This window comes from Pleurodeles waltl, chromosome 6, assembly GCF_031143425.1.
Source record: "Pleurodeles waltl isolate 20211129_DDA chromosome 6, aPleWal1.hap1.20221129, whole genome shotgun sequence".
NCBI classification, from domain to species: domain Eukaryota; kingdom Metazoa; phylum Chordata; class Amphibia; order Caudata; family Salamandridae; genus Pleurodeles; species Pleurodeles waltl.
The window spans coordinates 1,224,553,900-1,224,575,669 of NC_090445.1; the positions used below are offsets into that span (position 1 = coordinate 1,224,553,900).

At 51.1% G+C, this 21,770-nt stretch overlaps 1 protein-coding gene across 3 annotated transcripts in view; it reads right to left on the bottom strand.

The window, feature by feature from the left end:
• The window catches only part of GBF1 (golgi brefeldin A resistant guanine nucleotide exchange factor 1), a 1,570,387-nt gene that overhangs the window by 384,358 nt on the left and 1,164,259 nt on the right, over positions 1-21,770 (bottom strand). For all 3 annotated transcript variants that reach the window (XM_069240539.1, XM_069240538.1, XM_069240540.1), the window contains one exon: positions 13,224-13,377. In XM_069240539.1, the coding sequence (XP_069096640.1) occupies positions 13,224-13,377 (154 nt within the window). The remainder of the gene's footprint in view (positions 1-13,223; positions 13,378-21,770) is intronic.

Here is a 21,770-nt window from a genome sequence, read left to right on the forward strand (position 1 = left end):
AGCTTTCCCCCTAGTGGAATGAGCTCTCAAGCCCTCAGGAGGCTGCTTCTTCGCCAAAGCGTAGCATATTTTTATACAGAGAATGACCCAGCGCGAAATGGATCGCTTCTGTACTGCCCGACCCTTCTATGCACCAACGTACCCCACAAAGAGTTGGTCGTCCACCTGGAACTCTTTAGTGCGGTCAAGGTAGAACAATAACGCTCTTTTTGGGTCCAGTCGATGGAGACGCTCCTCTTCCTTAGAGGGATGCGGTGGTGCAAAGAAGGTGGGCAGGGTGATATTTTGATCCAGATGGAAAGGGGTCACCACCTTGGGGAGGAAAGAGGCACGAGATCTTAACACCACCTTGTCAGGATATATCATGAGATAATGAGGTTTAGAAGATAAACCCTGCAGCTCACTCACTCTCCGGGCAGATGTAATTGCCACCAAAAAGGCTGTCTTAATAGTGAGCAGCCGGAGAGGACAGTTATGCAAGGGCTCGAAAGGAGCACACATAAGGAAGGTAAGAACCAGATTAAGATCCCACTGGGGCATAACAAAAGGCACAGGCGGGAACAGATGTACAAGCCCTTTCAAAAACCTCTGTACTATAGGTGATTTAAACAGAGATGGTTGATCAGGCAACTGAAGAAAAGCTGATAAGGCTGCAAGATAGCCCTTAAGAGTCCCCAAGAGGAACCCTGCTGGGCGAGAGACAAAATAAACAAAAGGATGTTAGACAGAGAAGAAGAAAGAGGATCAATAGACCTCTCTGAACAATAAGAAACAAAACATTTCCAACGGCAGGCGTAGATCGACTTAGTAGAGGGACACCTGGCTGCCAGAATGACATCACAGACCTCGGGAGGGAGGTCATAAACCATCAACTGTCGCCGCTCAATCTCCACGCATGAAGGCGCAGAGTTGACAGGTTCGGGTGGAGAACCTTCCCCTACTGCTGCAACAGAAGATCCTCCCGAAGAGGCAGCCTGATTGGAGGACCGATGCTCATTTTGAGAAGCTCTGGATACCAAACTCTCCGTGCCCAATCCGGAGCCACAAGGATTACTTGGGCCCGGTCGTTCTTGATTTTCTTGAGAACTCTGGGCAGAAGTGGTATAGGCGGAAAGACGTACAGGAGGCCTGAACTCCACTCGCGACGAAAAGCGTCGCCTAGCGATAGCCCCCTTGGAAACTCCAAAGCGCAAAACTGCTGACATTGCGCGTTCTCTGCGGAGGCGAACAGATCTAACCAAGGCTCTCCCCACTGCTGAAAGAGTCCTTGTGCCACCTCCGGATGGAGACACCATTCGTGATCCTCTAAGCATTTTCGGCTGAGTTCGTCTGCTCTGGCGTTCAGAGAACCTGCCAGGTGTTGAACCACCAGGGTCATGCCCTGCTGTTCCAGCCATGTCCAAAGGCGTAAAGCCTCTTGACAAAGGGTCCACGACCCCACACCGCCCTGCTTGTTGCAGTACCACATTGCGGTAATGTTGTCCATGAACACCTGCACCACCTTCCCTTTCACAACAGGAAGAAATGCTTTTAATGCTAGCCGGATCGCCCGAAGCTCCAACAAGTTGATGTGGAGCCCGGATTCCGCTGGAGACCAGTGACCTCTGATCTCCACCTCCCCCAGATGGCCGCCCCATCCCAGAAGTGACGCATCTGTCACTACCGTTAGATCTGGTTTGGGAAGGGAGAGGGGTCTGCCCTTGACCCACTCGCAGTTCACTAGCCACCACTGCAGACCTTCCGCAGTCCTCTCCGAGATCTGAACTACGTCGGTAAGATTTCCCTGACGCTGTGCCCATTGGAACTTAAGGTCCCACTGCAGAGCCCTCATGCGCCATCTGGCATGCTTGACCAACCGGATGCAGGAAGCCATGAGTCCCAGCAGCCTCAGAGTCTATCTCACCGAAATCCAGGATAGAGGCCGAAACATCGGAATCATAACTTGAATATCCTGAACCCGCTGATCAGGAGGATAAGCCCGATACTGCACTGTGTCCAGAACAGCTCCGATGAAAGAGCTTCCGATAGGGTGTCAGGTGTGACTTCGGCACATTTATAGTGAACCCCAGCGAATGCAGGAGGTCCGCCGTCGTCTGGAGATGGGTGACGAGAGCCTGGGGCATAGGAGCCTTCAACAGCCAATCGTCCAGGTAGGGGAAGACTGAAATCTCTGACCTGCGCAAATGAGCTGCCACCACCGCCATCACCTTTGTGAACATCCGAGGGGCACTGGTGAGACCGAAAGGAAGCACGATAAACTGAAAGTGCTCGTGGCCCACCAGGATAGGAATATGGAAATACGCATCCTGCAAATCCAACGCTACCATCCAGTCTCCTTGGTCTAGGGCAGACAAAACCTGAGCAAGAGTGAGCATCTTGAATTTCTCCTTCTTGAGGAAGAGATTGACGTCCCTTAAATCCAAAATAGGGCGAAGGCCTTTTTTCTTTTTGGGAATCAGAAAGTAGCGGCAATAACAACCACTGCCTACTTCTGATATCGGGACTCTTTCTATGGCTCCCTTGGCCAAAAGAGCCGTAACTTCCTCGCGGAGCAAAGCTAAATGGTCCTCCATCAACCATTCCTTTGTCGGAGGGATAGAAGGAGGGAAAGACTGGAAGGGAAGGGAGTAGCCCTTCCGTATGATCTGCAGGACCCACTTGTCCGTGGTGATGGAAAGCCAGTGAGGGAGATGAAAAAGAATCCTCCCTCCAACTGGTCGGACGTGATCCCGCAGAACCACACTAGGAGGGCTTGGGCGCAGTGGAGGGCTGTGAAGCCTGAGGACGGTGGCTGAACTGTGGCTAGCGTGGAACCACGCCCCTTCCAAAGCCTCGAAAGGGGCGAAAGACAGACTGCTGTCATGGTGGTGTTGAAAGGCCCAAGGATCTGTCCGTGGCTCGAGAATCCTTGAACCTCTCATGCGCGGAGTCTGCCTTTTCGCCAAAAAGGCGAGAGCTATCAAAGGGCATGTCCATCAACCTGGACTGGACATCCCCTGAGAAACCAGTAGAACGTAGCCAGGCTTGGCGACGTAGGGCCACTGACGATGAAATCGCTCTGCCCAGCAAGTCGGTCGTATCCAAGCCACACCGGATTGTAAACTTGGCTGCATCTCTCCCATCCTTTACAGCCTGGGTGAGAGTGTCCCGTACGCCCTCAGGGACCTGGGGCAGCACTTGCGCCACTGTATCCCATAAAGTATGGGAATAACGGCCCAATAGGCAAGAGGTGTTTACAGACCTCAATGCCAGGCTGGAGGAAGAAAACATCTTCTTACCAAGCTGATCCAGCCTCTTGGATTCCCTATCCGGGGGAGCGGAAGGGAAGGAACCACGTGAAGTAGAGGCTTGAACAACCAAGCTCTCAGGAGTGGGGTGTTGTGTTAGGAAACTAGGGTCGCTGGGAGCGGGTCTATGGCGGCGGCCGACCGTCCTATTCACAGGAGCCCCTGTGCTGGGTTTGGACCACGTACCCAGAAGGACGTCTCTAAGAGCCTCATTGAAGGGCAACAACAGTTCAGATGTTGACACCCCCGGCTGAAGCAATTCTGTCAGGATATTTGTCCTGACTGGCACCGTAGGCAAATCTAGGTCCAAGACCTCAGCTGCCCTACACACCACCATAGCGAAAGAAGCCCCCTACTCCGTAGCCACATTAGGAGGAGAGAGCATACCAGTATCTGGAGATGTGTCCAGTCCACTGGCCTCCCCTAGATCCACATACCAGTCCTGTTGCAGTCCTGATTCGAAAGGGTCCTCAGACCCCTCCCATTCCTCTCCTGCGTCTGGCTGTTCCAAATAATGCTCTGACAATGATCTGGGCCGAATCGGCTCCGTCAAAGTCGTACAACGTCGCTCCGGATCATCAGGAATAAGGATGGGGCTGCCACCGGTGGGCGACAGTGGCGGAATCGTCGACGTCGGACCCGGCGCCAAAGGAGGTCGACTGTGAGAAACCGGCGCCGGTCCAGATCCGTTATCGGATCCTGAGGTCCCCAACGGCGCAGAGGCCGAAGCCGCCGGCGTTGAATCCAAAGGGGCCCCTGCTGACCCCGCGGGGCCCGAAGACCCACCCGAGGGTACAGCCTGCTCAAAAACGAGACTCATGGCCTCGTAAAATTCTTTCATTTGAGCAGGGGTCGATCCGGTCCCCGGAAAGGGGGGTAGACGCGGAGTCGACCCTGCTGACGGCTCCGCAGAACCGCGCTCTGAACGTCGACGTTCCCTAGACGCCTCGTCGGTCGACGGGCGTGGCGAAGACTAAGTCCGCTTGGACTTCTTCTCCTTCTTGTGCCTCTTACCTTCCGATGACCTCGAGTGCGAGGAAGAGGACTTGGGGCTCCGGGAGCGGTGCCGTGACCTCCGCAGAGTTGCGCCGACCTTAAACGAATGTCGGGCCGCAAAAAGCTTAAGGGATCTCTCCCTCAAGGCCTTCGGCGCAATGGCCCGACAATCGGAGCATGAGGTGGAATCGTGGTCCTTGTCCAAGCACCAAAGACAAACTCGGTACGGATCCGTCACCGACATGGTGCGATGACACGCACCACCCGGCTTGAATCCTGTCTTTCTCGAAGACATGACTCCAAACAGTCAAAAAAGCGTCGACAAACAGTCGAAGCAGGGTAGCTCTTTCCAAAACTGCGCTTAACCGGTGCGGAAGGAAAAGAACTGATGTACGTGCGCCGAGACGGGGTCTATATAGAGAACCGTGATGTCATAGACGACTCCAACGACGCTGACGACGCACGCGGAGCTGGTCGATGCACGCGGATCAGAACGACGCCATCCGACGGCGCGCGCACAGGGTACTGCTCACAAAAAACTCCGGATTCGAAGCTGACGCCAGGGAATTCTAAGGTAAGGAAGCTGCAGCTAGAAGTCTTTATTAGATGTAGTGGACTATGTACTAACTAGGCCTACGTTCAAGGATGACAGAGTACATGGAAAAGGCAAGCAAAAACCTTGAGGTCAGCCAACAACTCCAGAGATGTGGTATGACCAAAAGGCGGCTATATTGGAGTTTCAGCCAGGGAAGAAAGTCTGGGGTCTGGAGCCTGTGGCTCCAAGGGCACTTCAGGACAAATGAGGTGGCCCTTATCCAGTGCTAGAAAAGAAGAGTCAGGTCACCTACCTGTTGTACCTAGGCACTAGCAGGACCCTCTAGGAAGTTGGCTCTGTATGTACTATTTCAAAGTAAGAAATATCATGCACTGAGTCCAAGGGTTCCCCCTTAGAGGTAAGATAGTGGCAAAAGGAGATAATTCTAATGCTCTATTTTGTGGTAGTGTGGTCGAGCAGTAGGTTTAACAGAGGGTAGTGTTCAGCATTTGTTGTACACACACAGGCAATAAATGAGAAACACACACTCAGAGACAATTCCAGGCCAATAGGTTTTTGTAAAGAAAAATATATTTTCTTAGTTTATTTTAAGAACCACATGTTCAAGATTCACAAACAATACTTTAAATGAAAGTTATTTCACTTAGGAACTTTGAATTAGTAAAATAGCATATACAGTTTTCACACTAATGGCAAATAGCTATTTTAAAACTAGACACTTTGTGCAATTTTCAACAGTTCTTGGGGGAGGTAAGTGTTTGTTAGATTTGCAGGCAAGTAAACTACCTACAGGGTTCAAAGTTGGGTCCAAGGTAGCCCACCGTTGGGAGTTCAGGGCAACCCCAAAGTTACCACACCAGCAGCTAAGGGCCGGTCAGGTGCAGAGGTCAAAGTGGTGCCCAAAACGCATAGGCTTCAAAGGTGCCCCGGTTCCAGTCTGCCAGCAGGTAAGTACCCGCAAATTCGGAGGGCAGACCAGGGGTGTTTTGTAGGGCACCGGGGGGGACAGAAGCCAGCACAAAAAGTACACCCTCAGTGGCACGGGGGCGGCGGGGTGCAGTGTGCAAACAGGTGTCGGGTTCGTAATAGGTTTCAATGGGAGACCAAGGGGTCTCTTCAGAGATGCAGGCAGGCAAGGGGGGGCTCCTCGGGGTAGCCACCACCTGGGCAACGGAGAGGGCCACCTGGGGGTCGCTCCTGCACCGGAGGTCGGATGCTTCAGGTCCTGGGGGCTGCAGGTGCAGTGTCTTTACCAGGCGTCAGGTCTTTGAAGCAGGCAGTCGCGGTCAGGGGGAGCCCCGGGATTCCCTCTGCAGGCGTCGCTGTGGGGGCTCAGGGGGGGTCAACTCTGGCTACTCACGGTCTCGTAGTCGCCGGGGAGTCTTTCCTGTGGTGTTTGTTCTCCACAAGTCGAGCCGGGGGCGTCAGGTGCAGAGTGCAAAGTCTCACGCTTCCGGCGGGAAACGTGTGTTGTTTCAAAGTTGCTTCTTTGCTGCAAAGTTGCAGTTTTTGTGGAACAGAGCCGCTGTCCTCGGGAGTTCTTGGTCCTTCTAGATGCAGGGTAGTCCTCTGAGGCTTCAGAGGTCGCTGGACCCTGTGGAACGCGTCGCTGGAGCAGTGTCTTTAGAAGTGGGGAGACAGGCCGGTGGAGCTGGGGCCAAAGCAGTTGGTGTCTCCGTCTTCTCTGCAGGTTTTCAGCTCAGCAGTCCTTCTTCTTAGGTTGCAGGAATCTATCTTGCTGTGTTCTGGGAGCCCCTAAATACTTGATTTAGGGTGTGTGTTTAGGTCTGGGGGGTTAGTAGCCAATGGCTACTAGCCCTGAGGGTGGCTACACCCTCTTTGTGTCTCCTCCCTGAGGGGAGGGGGGCACATTCCTATCCCTATTGGGGGAATCCTCCATCTGCAAGATGGAGGATTTCTAAAAGTCAGAGTCACCTCACCTCAGGACACCTTAGGAGCTGTCCTGACTGGCCAGGGACTCCTCCTTGTTTATCTCATTATCTCCTCCGGCCTTGCCGCCAAAAGTGGGGCTGTGGCCGGAGGGGGCGGGCAACTCCACTAGCTGGAGTGCCCTGGAGTGCTGTAACAAAGAGGGTGAGCCTTTGAGGCTCACCGCCAGGTGTTACAGTTCCTGCAGGGGGAGGTGAGAAGCACCTCCACCCAGTACAGGCTTTGTTACTAGCCACAGAGTGACAAAGGCACTCTCCCCATGTGGCCAGCAACATGTCTGGTGTGTGGCAGGCTGCTAAAACTAGTCAGCCTACACGGGTAGTCGGTTATGGTTTCAGGGGGCACCTCTAAGGTGCCCTCTTGGGTGTATGTTACAATAAAATGTACACTGGCATCAGTGTGCATTTTTTTTGCTGAGAAGTTTGATACCAAACGGTGCTGTGGAGTTTGTGCATGATAGACTCCCAGACCATATACTCTTATGGCTATTCTGCACTTACAATGTCTAAGGTTTTGCTTAGACACTGTAGGGGCATGGTGCTCATGCACGTATGCCCTCACCTATGGTATAGTGCACCCTGCCTTAGGGCTGTAAAGCCTGCTAGAGGGGTGACTTATTTATACCTATAGGCAGTGTGAGGTTGGCATGGCACGCTGAGGGGAGTGCCATGTCGACTTAGTCGTTTTATCCCCACTAGCACACACAAGCTGGAAAGCAGTGTGTCTGTGCTGAGTGAGGGGTCCCCAGGGTGGCATAAGACATTCTGCAGCCCTCAGAGACCTTCCCTGGTATCAGGGCCCTTGGTACCAGGGGTACCAGTTACAAGGGACTTACGTGGATGCCAGGGTGTGCCAATTGTGGAAACAAAGGTACAGGTTAGGGAAAGAACACTGGTGCTGGGGCCTGGTTAGAAGGCCTCAGCACACTTTCAAATCATAACTTGGCATCAGCAAAGGCAAAAAGTAAGGGGGTAACCATGCCAAGGAGGAATTTCCTTACAGACCCGAAAGAGGGCGATCCATGTTAATCGCCTAAAACTCTTCCATGATAGGGCAGACGTAAATATGTTGATGGTTACAGATGAGGACCAGGAAGTATAGAGTGAACCTCTCCCTGATTTCCTCTCCACTGACCCTAAAGATGGCTCAGTAGATGGAGTGATTTATTCAGACACCCTCACTGGCCAACAACAGGCTGACTGCAGGCAAGTCCTCCAGCAGTTTGCTGAGCTCTTTTCTTTAACCCCTCGTCACCTATGTACCCATGATGTGGGCACAGGAGACAGCATGCCTGTCAAAAACTAAATATTTAGACAGTCTGACCAAATTAAGGATAGCATCAAAGTGGAAGTCCACAAGATGCGGGAGTTGGGAGTGATTGAGCACTCTGACAGTCCCTGGCCGAACCCAGTGCTCTTAGTCCCCAAACCTAACACAAAAGATGGCAAGAGAGAGATGCGGTTTTTTGTGGACTACAGAGGGCTTAATTCTGTCACCAAGACAGATGCTCACCTCATTCCAAGGGCAGATGAACTAATAGACAAATAAGGTGCTGCCAAATACTTAAGTACCATTGACTTAACAGCAGGGTACAGGCAAATAAGAATGGCTCCAGGACCAAAAGAGAAAATACATTCTCTACACCTGGTGGGCACTACCAGTTTACTGTGATGCCCTTTTGGCTTAAAAATGCCCCTGGCACCTTCCAAAGGTTGGTGAATCAAGTCCTTGCTGGCTTGGAGTCCTTTAGTGCTTATCTTGATGATACTGCTGTCTTTAGCTCCAGCTGGCGGGATCACCTGGTCCACCTGAAGGTTTGGCAGCCCCTGCAAGCAGCAGGCCTCTCTACCAAGGCATCTAAATGTCAGATAGGGCATGGTACTTGGGTTTATTTGGGTCACCTTGTAGGTGGAGGCCAAGTCCAGCCACTCCAACCCAAGATCCAGACTATTCTGGACTGGGTAGCTCCAAAAACACAGACTCAAGTCAGGGCATTCATTGGCTTGACTGGGTACTATAGGAGGTTTGTGAAGGGATATGGATCAATAGTGACACCCCTCACAGAACTTACGTCCAAGAAAATGCCTAAGAAAGTGAACTGGACCGTCAAAAGGCCTTTGACACCCAGAAGCAAGCAATGTGTACAGCATCAGTTTTGAAAGCTCCAGATTACTATAAGCAGTTCATTGTGCAGACAGATGCCTCTGGACATGGATAGGAGCACTCCTGTCCCAAACAAATGATCATGGCCTTGCCCAGCCTATTGCTTTTATTAGCAGGAGGGTACTCCCCAGGGAGCAGCGTTGGAGGGCTGTTGAGAGGGAGGCCTTTGCTGTTGTCTGGTCCCTGAAGAAGTTGAGACCATACCTTTTTGGTACTCACTTCATAGTTCAAACTGACCACAGACCTCTCAGATGTCTAATGCAAATGAAAGGAGAAAACCCTAAACTGTTGAGGTGGACTTTATAGTGGAACACAGGCCTGGGACTGCCCATGCCAATGCTGATGGCCTTTCCAGTTTCTTCCACTTGGAAAATAAAGACTCTCTTGGGAAAGGTTAGTCTCACCCTCTTCCGTTTGGGGGGAGGGGAGCTGGGGGTGGGGGAGGGGGTTGTGTAAGGAAATACCTGCTTGGCAACATGGTTACCCTCTGACTTTTTGGCATTGCTGATGCCAAGTTATGATTTGAAAGTGTGCTGGGACCCTGCCAAACAGGCCCCAGCACCAGTGTTCCTTCCCTGAACTGTACCGTTGCCTCCACAACTGGCACAGCCCTGGCACTCAGATAACTCCCTTGTAACTGGTACCCCTAGTACCAAGGGCCCTGATGCGAGGGATGGTCTCTAAGGGCTGCAGCATGTCTTACGCCACCCTGGGGACCCCTCACTCAGCACATGCACATTGCCTCACAGCTTGTGTGTGTGGTGGGGAGAAAAAGACTAAGTCGACATGGCACTCCCCTCAGACTGCCATGCCAACCTCACACTGCCTATGGTATAGCTAAGTCACCCCTCTAGCAGGCCTTACAGCCCTAAGGCAGGGTGCACTATACCACAGGTGAAGGCATATGTGCATGAGCACTATGCCCCTACAGTTTCTAAGCAAAACCTAGACATTATAAGTGCAGGTTAGCCATAAGAGTATATGGTCTGGGAGTTTGTCACACACGAACTCCACAGTACCATAATGGCTACACTGAAAACTGGGAAGTTTGGTATCAAACTTCTCAGCACAATAAATGCACACTGATGCCAGTGTGGATTTTATTGTAAAATGCACCCAGAGGGCATTTTAGAGCTGCCCCCTGAATACTAATACGACTTCTAGTGTGGGGCTGACCAGTTTCTGCCAGTCTGTCACACACCAGACATGTTGCTGGCCACATGGGGAGAGTGCCTTTGTCACTCTGTGGCCAGGAACAAAGCCTGCACTGAGCGGAGGTGCTTCTCCCCCCTGGGCTGCCCCCGTGGATGCTGGTACTTACCTGCTAGCAGACTGGAAACGGAGCACCCCTATTCTCCATACGCAGCTGTAAGAAGTTGGCTCTATATATACACTATTTCAAAGTAAGAAATAGTGAGCACAGAGTCCAAGGGTTCCCTTAAGAGGTAAGATAGTGGCAAAAGTAGATAATTCTAATGCTATATTTTGTGGTAGTGTGGTCGAGCAGTAGGCTTGTCAGAGGGTAGAATTAAGCATTTGTTGTACACACAAAGGTAATAAATGAGGAACACACACTTAAAGACTTACTCCAGGCCAATAGGTTTTTATAGTGAAAAATATATTTTCGTAGTTTATTTTAAGAACCACAGGTTCAAGATTAACAGTTAATACTTTAAATGTAAGGTACTTCACTTAGATACTTTAGGAACTTTGAATAAAAACAATATCATGTACAGGCTTTGTAAAAATGGCAATAAGATATTTTCAAAGTGGACACAGTGCAAAAATCAACAGTTGCTGGGGGAGTTATGTAAAGGTTAGATTAGGAGGTAAGTAAAACACTTACAAGTCTCAGTTCTGGGGGCATAGGCTGCCCACCGTTGGGGGTTCAAGGCAACCCCAAAGTTACCACACCAGCAGCTCAGGGTCGGTCAGGTGCAGTGGTCAAAGAGATGCCCAAAACATATAGGCGCCTATGGAGGACGGGGTGGTCCGGACCCAGTCTGCCAGCAGGTAAGTACCTGCGTCCTCGGGGGGAAGACCAGAGGGGTTTTGTAGAGCACTGGGGGGAACACAAGTAGGCACACAAAACATACCCTCAGCGGCACAGGGGCGGCCGGGTGCAGTGTGCAAAGCATGCGTCGGCTTTTGTATAGGTTTCAATGGAGCGACCCAGAGGTCACTCTAGCGCTGCAGGCAGACACGGGGGCTTCTCGGGTCAGCCACCACCTGGGCAAGGCAGAGGGTCGCCTGGGGGTCACTCCTGCATCTAAGTTCGGTTCCTTCAGGTCCTGGGGGCTACGGGTGCAGTGTTGGTTCCAGGCGTCAGGTCCCTTGTTACAGGCAGTAGCGGTCAGGGGGAGCCTCTGGATTCTCTCTGCAGGCGTCGCTGTGGGGGCTCATGGGGGTCGTCTCTGGTTAATCACGGGCTCGCAGTCGTCGGGTAGTCCTCCCTGAGGTGTTGGTTTTCTCAGGTCGAGCCGGGTGCAGAGTGTAGAGTCTCACACTTCCGACGGGAAACGTGAAGTCTTTGGAAGTTGCTTCTTTGTTGCAAAGAAGTAGCTGGTTTTGAACAGGGCCGCTTTTCACAGGAGTTTCTTGGTCCTGTAGTCCAGGGAAGTCCTCTGTGGCTTCAGGGGTCGCTGGTCCCTGTCTGATGCGTCACTGGAGCAGGTTTTCGAAGTTGGAGACAGGCCGGTAGGGCTGGGACCAAACCAGTTGTCGTCTTCCTCCTTCTCTGCAGGCTTGTAGGTCAGCAGTCCTCCTTGTTTCTTCAGGTTGCAGGAATCTGATTTCCTGGGATCTGGGAAGCCCCTAAATACTGAATTTAGGGGTGTGTTTAGGACTGGGAGGGCAGTAGCCAATGGCTACTGTCCTTGAGGGTGGCTACAACCTCTTTGTGCCGCCTCCCTGTAGGGAGGGGAGCACATCCCAAATTCTATTGGGGGAATCCGCCAAACTCAAGATGGAGGATTTCTCAAGGCAGAAGTCACCTCAGCTCAGGACACCTTAGGGGCTGTCCTGACTGGTGAGTGACTCCTCCTTGTTTTTCTCATTATCTCCCCTGGTCTTGCTGCCAAAAGTGGGGGCTGTGACCAGGGGGCGGGCATCTCCACTAGCTGGAGTGCCCTGGGGCATTGTAACACAAAGCCTGAGCCTTTTCAGGCTCACTGCTATGTGTTACAGTTCCTGTAGGGGGAGGTAAGAAGCACCTCCACCCAGTACAGGCTATGTTCCTGGCCACAGATTGACAGAGGCACTCTCCCCATGTGGCCAGCAACATGTCTGATGTGTGGCAGGTTGGCAGGAACTGGTCAGCCTACACTTGAAGAAGGGCATGTATTCAGGGGACATCTCTAAGATGCCCTCTAGGTGTATTTTACAATAAAATGTACACTGGCATCAGTGTGCATTTATTGTGCTGAGAAGTTTGATACCAAACTTCCCAGTTTTCAGTGTAGCCATTATGGAACTGTGAAGTTCGTGTTTGACAATCTCCCAGACCATATACTCTTATGGCTAACCTGCACTTACAATGTCTAAGGTTTTGCTTAGACACTGTAGGGGCATAGTGCTCATGCACATATGCCCTCACCTGTGGTATAGTGCACCCTGCCTTAGGGCTTCAAGGCCTGCTAGAGGGGTTACTTACCTATGCCACAGGCAGTGTGAGGTTGGCATGGCACTCTGAGGGGAGTGCCATGTCGACTTAGTCATTTTCTCACCACCAGCACACTCAAGCTGTTAAACAGTGTGCATTTGCTGAGTGAGGGGTCTCTAGGGTGGCCTAAGACATGCTGCAGCCCTTAGAGACCTTCCTTGGCATCAGGGCACTTGGTACCAGGGGAACCAGTTACAAGGGACTTACCTGAGTGCCAGGGTTCTGCCAATTGTGGAGACAAAGGTACAGTTTAGGGAAAGCACACTGGTGCTGGGGCCTGGTTAGCAGGGTCCCAGCTCACTTTCAAATCATAACTTGGCATCAGCAAAGGCAAAAAGTTAGGGGGTAACCATGCCAAGGAGGCATTTCTTTACAATGCTCATACGCTGCCAGTCCTCATATTTTGAGGAAAGATAAATATCCTGATTATAAATTCAATAATGTAAATCACAGGAAATAATTTAGTTAGACCTCTTTTATGTGATTTTATACAGGTAACAAGATTTTGTCAACTTGCAATCATTTTGGTGTTAGTAACATTGTGTCAATCATCTCATTGTTAATATGTAAAATCAACAATTAAATTTCACTGCAACATTCATCAACTTACCTGTGAACTAATCTCCTCCCGTCGCAGTAAGCGGATTGCCAGTCGCAGTAGCCCAACAACTGCACGATCCACTAAGAAGCAGAACTCTGTAGCATGCACACAAATCCGGTAGAGATGGTCACGGACAGTCTGCCAGACACAGGACACCCTGTCCCTATAGAGACACATGAAAAAGGACGTGCGGTTTATCGTTTTTCTTGAGTTTTCAACACATGCAAACAAAACGTAAGTAATACAATTGTAGGAAAATGACTCTCATTGCATGGTTAGCCCCTAACTTCTTGCCTTTTGTTGATGCTAGTTATGAATGAAAGTGTGCTGGAACCCTGCTAACCAGGCTCCAGCACCAGTGTTCTTTCCCTAAAGTACAAGTTACTTACCTTCGGTAACAAAATATCTGGTACAGACATATTCTAGTTGCAGATTCCTTACCTTAGAATTTCCCCCAGGCGTCAGACTGGATCCAGAGATTTTTGTTTGGGCAATACCCTTGCGCGTAGGTAGGTGGCTGTAAGGAAATGCCTTTCTTAGCATGGTTACCCCCTGACTTTTTGCCTTTTGTTGATGCCAGTTATGACAAAGTGTGCTGGAACCATTCACTGGTGTTCTTTCCCTAAACTGTACCTTTGTTCCCACAATTGGCACAGCCCTGGCACACAGTTAAGTCCCATGTAAATGGTACCCCTGGTACCAGGGACCTGTTGCCAGGGAAGGTCTCTAACGGCTGCAGCATGTGTTATGCCACCCTGGGGACCACTCTCTCAGGACATGCACACTGCCTCACAGCTCGTGTGTGCTGGTGGGGTGAAAATGACTAAGTCGACATAGCACGCCCCTCAGAGTGCCATGCCAACCTCACACTGCCTGTGGCATAGTTAAGTCACCCCTCTAGCAGGCCTTACAGCTCAAAGGCAGGGTGCACTATGTAGGAAGTTGGCTCTGTATATACTATTTCACAGTAAGAAACAGTATGCACAGAGTCCAAGGGTTCCCCTTAGAGGTAAGATAGTGGCAGAAGTAGATAATTCTAATGCTCTATTTTCTAGTAGTGTGGTCGATCAGTAGGCTAATCAGAGGGCAGTGTTAAGCATTTGTTATATACACACAGGCAATAAATGAGGAACACACACTCAAAGACATACTCCAGGGCAATAGGTTTTTATATTGAAAAATATATTTTCCTAGTTTATTTTAAGAACCACAGGTTCAGGATTTGCAGTGAACACTTTAAATGTAAGGTACTTAATTTAGATACTTAGGAACTTTGAATACAAGCAATATCATATACAGTTTTTGTAAAAATGGCAATAAGCTATTTTCAAAGTAGACAGTGCAAAAATCAACAGTTCCTGGGTGAGGTAAGTAAGGGTTAGATTAGGAGTTAAGTAAAACACCTACAAGTCTCAGTTCTGGGTCATAGGCAGCCCACCGTTGGGGGTTCAAGGCAACCCCAAAGTTACCACACCAGCAGCTCAGGGCCGGTCAGGTCCAGAGGTCAAAGAGGTGCCCAAAACACATAGGCGCTGTACGGAAATGCCTCCTTGGCATGGTTACCCCCTGACCTTTTGCCTTTGCTGATGCCAAGTTATGATTTGAAAGTGTGCTGAGGCCTGCTAATCAGGCCCCAGCACCAGTGTTCTTTCCCTAACCTGTACTTTTGTTTCCACAATTGGCACACCCTGGCATCCAGGTAAGTCCCTTGTAACTGGTACCCCTGGTACCAAGGGCCCTGATGCCAGGGAAGGTCTCTAAGGGATGGAGCATGTCTTATGCCACCCTAAGGACCCCTCACTCAGCACAGACACACTGCTTGTCAGCTTGTGTGTGCTAGTGGGGATAAAACAACTAAGTCGACATGGCACTCCCCTCAGGGTACCATGCCAACCTCACACTGCCTACAGGTATAGGTAAATCACCCCTCTAGCAGGCCTTACAGCCCTAAGGCAGGGTGCACTATACCATAGGTGAGGGCATAAGTGCATGAGCACTATGCCCCTACAGTGTCTAAGCAAAACCTTAGACATTGTAAGTACAGGGTAGCCATAAGAGTATATGGTATGGGAGTGTCTCATACACAAACTCTACAGCACTATAATGGCTACACTGAAAACTGTGAAGTTTGGTATCAAACTTCTCAGCACAATAAATGCACAATGATGCCAGTGTACATTTTATTGTAACATACACCCCAGAGGGCACCTTAGAGGTGCCCCCTGAAACCTTAGCCGACTATCTGTGTAGGCTGACTAGTTTTAGCAGCCTGCCACACACCAGCCATGTTGCTGGCCACATGGGGAGAGTGCCTTTGTCATTCTGTGGCTAGTAACAAAGCCTGTACTGGGTGGAGATGCTTATCACCTCCCCCTGCAGGAACTGTAACACCTGGCGGTGAGCCTCAAATGCTCACCCCCTTTGTTACAGCACCCCAGGGCACTCCAAGCTAGCGGAGTTGCCTGCCCCCTCCGGCCACGGCCCCACTTTTGGCAGCAAGGCAGGAGGAGATAATGAGAAAAACAAGGAGGAGTCACTGGCCAGTCAGGACAGCCCCTAAGGTGTCCTGAGATGAGGTGACTCTGACTTTTAGAAATCCTCCATCTTGTGGGTGGAGGATTCCCCCAATAGGATTAGGATGTGCCCCCCTCCCCTCAGGGAGGAGGCACAAAGAGGGTGTAGCCACCCTCAGGGCAAGTAGCCATTGGCTACTAACCCCCCAGACCTAAACTCACCTAAATTCAGTATTTAGGGGATCCCCAGAACCTAGGAACTCAGATCCCTGTAACCTAAGAAGAAGAGGACTGCTGAACTGAAAAACCTGCAGAGAAGACGGAGACACCAACTGCTTTGGCCCCAGCTCTATCGGCCTGTCTCCCCACTTCTAAAGACACTGCTCCAGCAGTGCGTTCCCAGGGTCCAGCAACCTCTGAAGCCTCAGAGGACTACCCTGCATCTAGAAGGACCAAGAACTCCAGAGGACAGCGGCTCTGATCCCCAAAGACTGCAACTTTGCAACAAAGAAGCAACTTTGAAACAACACACGTTTCCCGCCGGAAGCGTGAGACTTTGCACTCTGCACCCGACGCCACCGGCTCGACTTGTGGAGAACAAACACCACAAGGAGGACTCCCCGGCAACTACAAGACCGTGAGTAGCCAGAGTTGACCCCACTGAGCCCCCACAGCGACGCCTGCAGAGGGAATCCCGAGCCTCCCCCTGACCGCGACTGCCAGCTTCAAAGACCCGATGCCTGGTAAAGACTCTGCACCCGCAGCCCCCAGGACCTGAAGGATCCGACCTCCAGTGCAGGAGCGACCCCCAGGTGGCCCTCTCCCTTGCCCAGGTGGTGGCTACCCCGAGGAGCCCCCTCCTTGCCTGCATCGCTGAAGAGACCCCTTGGTCTCCCATTGATTTCTATTGCGAACCCGACGCTTGTTTGCACACTGCACCCAGCCGCCCCTGTGCCGCTGAGGGTGTACTTTCTGTGTGGACTTGTGTCCCCTCCCGGTGCCCTACAAAACCCCCCAGGTCTGCCTTCCGAAGACACAGGTACTTACCTGCTGGCAGACTGGAACCGGGGCACCCCCTTCTCCATTGAAGCCTATGCGTTTTGGGCACCACTTTGACCTCTGCACCTGACCGGCCCTGAGCTGCTGGTGTGGTAACTTTGGGGTTGCTCTGAACCCCCAACGGTGGGCTACCTTGGACCCAAACTTGAACCCCGTCGGTGGTTTACTTACCTGCAAAAACTAACAAACACTTAGGAACTGTTGAAAATTGCACTGTGTCAAGTTTTAAAATAGCTATTTGCCATTTGTGTGAAAACTGTATATGATATTTTGCCAATTCTAAGTTCCTAAAATTTCTACATGAAATACCTTTCATTTAAAGTATTACTTGTAAATCTTGAACCTGTGGTTCTTAAAATAAACTAAGAAAATATATTTTTCTATACAAAAACCTATTGGCCTGGAATTGCCTCTGAGTGTGTGTTCCTCATTTATTGCTTGTGTGTGTACAACAAATGCTTAACACTACTCCTCTGATAAGCCTACTGCTTGACCACACTACCACAAAACACAGCATTAGAATTATCTCCTTTTTGCCACTATCTTACCTCTAAGGGGAACCCTTGGACTCTGTGCATGCTATTTCTTACTTTGAAATAGTACATACAGAGCCAACTTCCTACAGGCGCCTATGGAGAACAGGGGTGTTCCAGTTCCAGTCTGCTAGCAGGTAAGTACCTGCGTCCTCGGGGGCAGACCAGGGGGGGTTTGTAGAGCACTGGGGGAGGGGGGGGGGGGGGACACAAGTAGGCACACAAAACACACCCTCAGCAGCACGGGGGCGGCTGGGTGCGCTGTGCAAAGCAGGCATTGGGTGTTGTACAGATTTCAATGGAGGGACCCGGGGGTCACTCTAGCGGTGCAGGCAGGCACAGGGGGGGCTTCTCGGGACAGCCACCACTTGGGCTAGGCAGAGGGGCGTCTAGGGGTCACTCATGCGCTGAGGTTCGTTTCCTGTAGGTCCTGGGGGCTGCGGTGCAGTGCTGGTTCCAGGCATCGGGTCCCTTGTTACAGGCAGTCGCGGTCAGGGGGAGCCTCTGGATTCTCTCTGCAGGCATCGCTGTGGGGATTCAGGGAGGTCGTCTCTGGCTTCCCACGGGCTCGCAGTCGCCAGGGAGTCCTCCCTGTGGTGTTTCTTATCTAGATCTCGAGCCGGGGGCGTCAGGTGCAGCGTGTGAAGTTTCACGCTTCCGGTGGGAAATGTGCAGTCTTTGAAAGTTGCTTCTTTTTTGCGAAGAAGTACTTGTTTTGAGCAGGGGCAATGCTCACTGGAGTTTATTGGTCCTCTAGTCCAAGGTAGTCCTCTAAGGCTTCAGAGGTCGCTGGTCGCTGTCGGATGCATCAATGGTTGCAGGTGTTCGAAGCTGGAGACAGGCCGGTACGGATGGGGCCAAAGCAGTTGTCGTCTTCCTCCTTCTCTGCAGGCTTGTAGGTCAGCAGTCCTTGTTTCTTCAGGTTGCAGGGATCTGATTTCCTGGGTTCTGGTGTGCCCCTTAATACTAAATTTAGGGGTGTGTTTAGGTCTGGGGAGCAGAAGCCAATGGCTACTGTCCTTGAGGGTGGCTACACCCTCCTTGTGCCTCCTCCCTGAGGGGAGGGGAGGCACATCCCTAATCCTATTGGGGGAATTCTCCAAAACTAAGATGGAGGATTTATGAAGGCAGGGGTCACCTCAGCTCAGGACACCTTAGGCACTGTCCTGACTGGTGGATGACTCCTCCTTGTTTTTCTCATTATCTCCCCTGGACTTGCCGCCAAAAGTGGGGGCTGTGTCCAGGGGGGCATCTCCACTAATTGGAGTGCCCTGGGGCATTGTAACACGAAGCCCGAGTCTTTGACGCTCACTGCTAGGTGTTACAGTTCCTGCAGGGGTTGAGGTGTGAAGCACCTTCACCCAGAGCAGGATTTGTTTCTGGCCTCAGAGGGCAAAAAGGCCCTCACCCCAGTGGGTCACAAACTTGTCTCTCAGCAGCAGGCTGGCACAGACCAGTCAGTCCTGCACTGAAGGATTGGGTAAAATACAGGGGGCATCTCTAAGATGCCCTCTGTATGTATTTTTCAATAAATTCAACACTAGCATCAGTGTGTGTTTATTATTCTGAGAAGTTTGATACCAATCTTCCCAGTATTCAGTGTAGCCATTATGGAGTTGTGGAGTTCGTTTTGACAAACTCCCAGACCATATACATAATATGGCCAAACTGTACTTACAATGTCTAAGAATAGACTTAGACACTGTAGGGGCATATTGCTCATGCAGCTATGCCCTCAACTGTGTAATAGCGCACCCTGCCTTAGGGCTGTAAGGCCTGCTAGAGGGGCGTAGGAAAATGGCTCCCTGTTGCAGTTACCCCCTGTAAGGGAATGCCTCCTTGACATGGTTACCCCATAACTTTTTGCCCTTGCTGATGCTAAGTTTTGATTGAAAGTGTGCTGGGACCCTGCTAACCAGGCCCCAGCACCAGTGTTCTTTCCCTAAAGTACAAGTTACTTACCTTTGGTAACGAAATATCTGGTAGAGACATATTCTAGTTGCAGATTCCTTACCTTAGAATTTATCCCCAGGCGTCAGACTGGATCCGGAGATTTTTCTTCGAGCAATACCCTTGCACGTCAGTAGGTGGCGTCGGTCGACGTACTTAGACGCCGGCCTCGCGCAGTGATGTCAGTTTCTTTTAACGACTTGCCACGCCAGAGCGCAGAGCCTCTAAGAACACTGAGTTTGGTGTGCCAGAGCTAAGGACCTGAAAGGGGGAATCCCTGTCCCTAGAAATCAGTTTGCAAGCGGGGAGGATGGGTGGGTGGTAAGGAATCTGCAACTAAAATATGTCTCTACCAGATATTTCATTACCGAAGATAAGTAACTCGTACATCTGATAGAGACTTCTAGTTTCAGATTCCTTACCTTAGAATAGATACCCAAGCAATGCCATCCTCAGTGGTGGGCTGCAAACTAAGATCATACTAGAAAGACATGCAGGACCGAACAACCAAAGTAGCCGTCCCAACGGACCTCACTATCCAGGCAGTAATGCTTAGCAAACGTGTGCAGGGACGACCACGTAGCTGCCTGACAGATATCTAGGACAGGAACTCCGCATGGTAACGCAGTGGATGCAACAGTGGCCCTGGTAGAATGAGCCCGCAAGCCTTCAGGAGGTTGCTTTTTTGCCAAAGCGTAGCACATTTTGATGCAAAGAAGCACCCATCGAGAGATGGTACGCTTCTGCACCGCCTTCCCTTTCTTCGTACCCACATAGCCAACCAAGAGTTGATCGTCCACCCGGAAGTCTTTAGTACGATTGAGATAGAACACCAACGCTCTTTTTGGGTCCAGACGTTGGAGTCTCTCCTCCTCATGGGAAGGATGTGGGGGTGCGTAGAAGGTAGGCAAAGTGATGGACTGGCCTACATGAAATGGTGTAACCACTTTAGGAAGGAAGGAAGCCCTACTGCGTAACACCACTTTGTCAGGGTGCACAGACAAGTATGGATGCTTTGAAGAAAGGGCCTGAAGCTCACTCACCCTGCGAGCAGAGGTGGTGGCGATGAGAAAGACAGTTTTGAATGTGAGGAGCCGTAAGGGACAATTATGCATTGGCTCAAAGGGGGTACACATCAAATAAGTAAGTACAAGATTAAGATCCCACTGAGGCATGATGAAGGGAGTGGAAGGAAATAAGTGGGTGAGCCCCTTCAAGAACCTACTCTCAAGAGGAGATTTAAAGAGTGAGGGCTGATCAGGAAGCCTAAGAAAGGCGGAAATGGCAGACAGATACCCCTTAAGGGTGCCCAATGCAGAGCCCTACTGGGCTAAAGAAAGAATGAATATAAGAACCTCTGAAAGAGGGGCAGATACAGGGTCAACAGATTTGTTGGTACACCATGCCACAAATTTATCGCAAACGATAGGGGTATACAGTTTTAGTCGAGGGACGTCTGACTGCCAAGATAACATTGCAGACTTTGGGTGGAAGGGCAAATGCCATCAACTGTTGCTGCTCAATCTGCACGCATGAAGGCGGAGGTTGGACAGGTTTGGGTGGAGGACCGTCCCTTGCTGCTGCAACAGAAGATCCGCCCAAAGAGGCAGTCTCAGTGGAGGATCGATGGACATGCTCAATAGCTCTGGCTACCACACTCTTCGAGCCCATTCCGGAGCCACCAAGATAACTTGGGCCCGGTCGGACTTCATTTTCTTGAGAACTCTGGGAAGAAGAGGGATAGGCGGAAAGGTGAATAGGAGGCCGGAGTTCCACTCGAGACAAAAAGTGTCTCTGAGCGAGTGCCGCCTTGGAAACTCCAACGCGCAAAATAGCTGACATTGCGCATTCTCTGCGGAGGCGAACAGATCTAACCAAAGCTCTCCCCAGTTGATAAACAGACCTTGCACCACCTCCGGGTGGAGACGCCATTTGTGATCGACAGTGTGTCGGCGGCTGAGTTAGTCTGCTCTGGCGTAGAGAGAGCCCGCCAGATGTTGAACCATCAGGGTAATGCCCTGATGTTCCAGCAATGTCCAGAGGCATAGTGCCTCCTGACAAAGGGTCCAGGACCCTGCACCACCTTGTTTGTTGGAGTACCACATGGCGGCAGTGTTGTCCGTGAACACCTGCACTACTTTCCTTTTGAGAGAGGGAAGGAATGCTTTGAACGCAAGTCTGATCGATTGGAGCTCCAGCAAATTTATGTGGAGTCCCGACTCTCCCGGAGACCAGAGGCCTCTGATCTCCGCCTCTCCCATGTGGCCACCCCAACCCAAAAAGACACATCTGTCACTATAGAGAGAGATCTTGGTGGGGAAGGGAGAGGGATCTGCCAGTGACCCAATTGGGATTCGAAAGCAACCACTGCAGGTCTTTCGCAGTCCCCTCCGAGATCTGGACCATGTCGGAGAGATTATCCGATGCTGCGCGCAGTGGAACTTCAAGTCCCACTGCAGAGCCCGCATATGCCACCTGGCATGTGTTACAAGCAGGATACA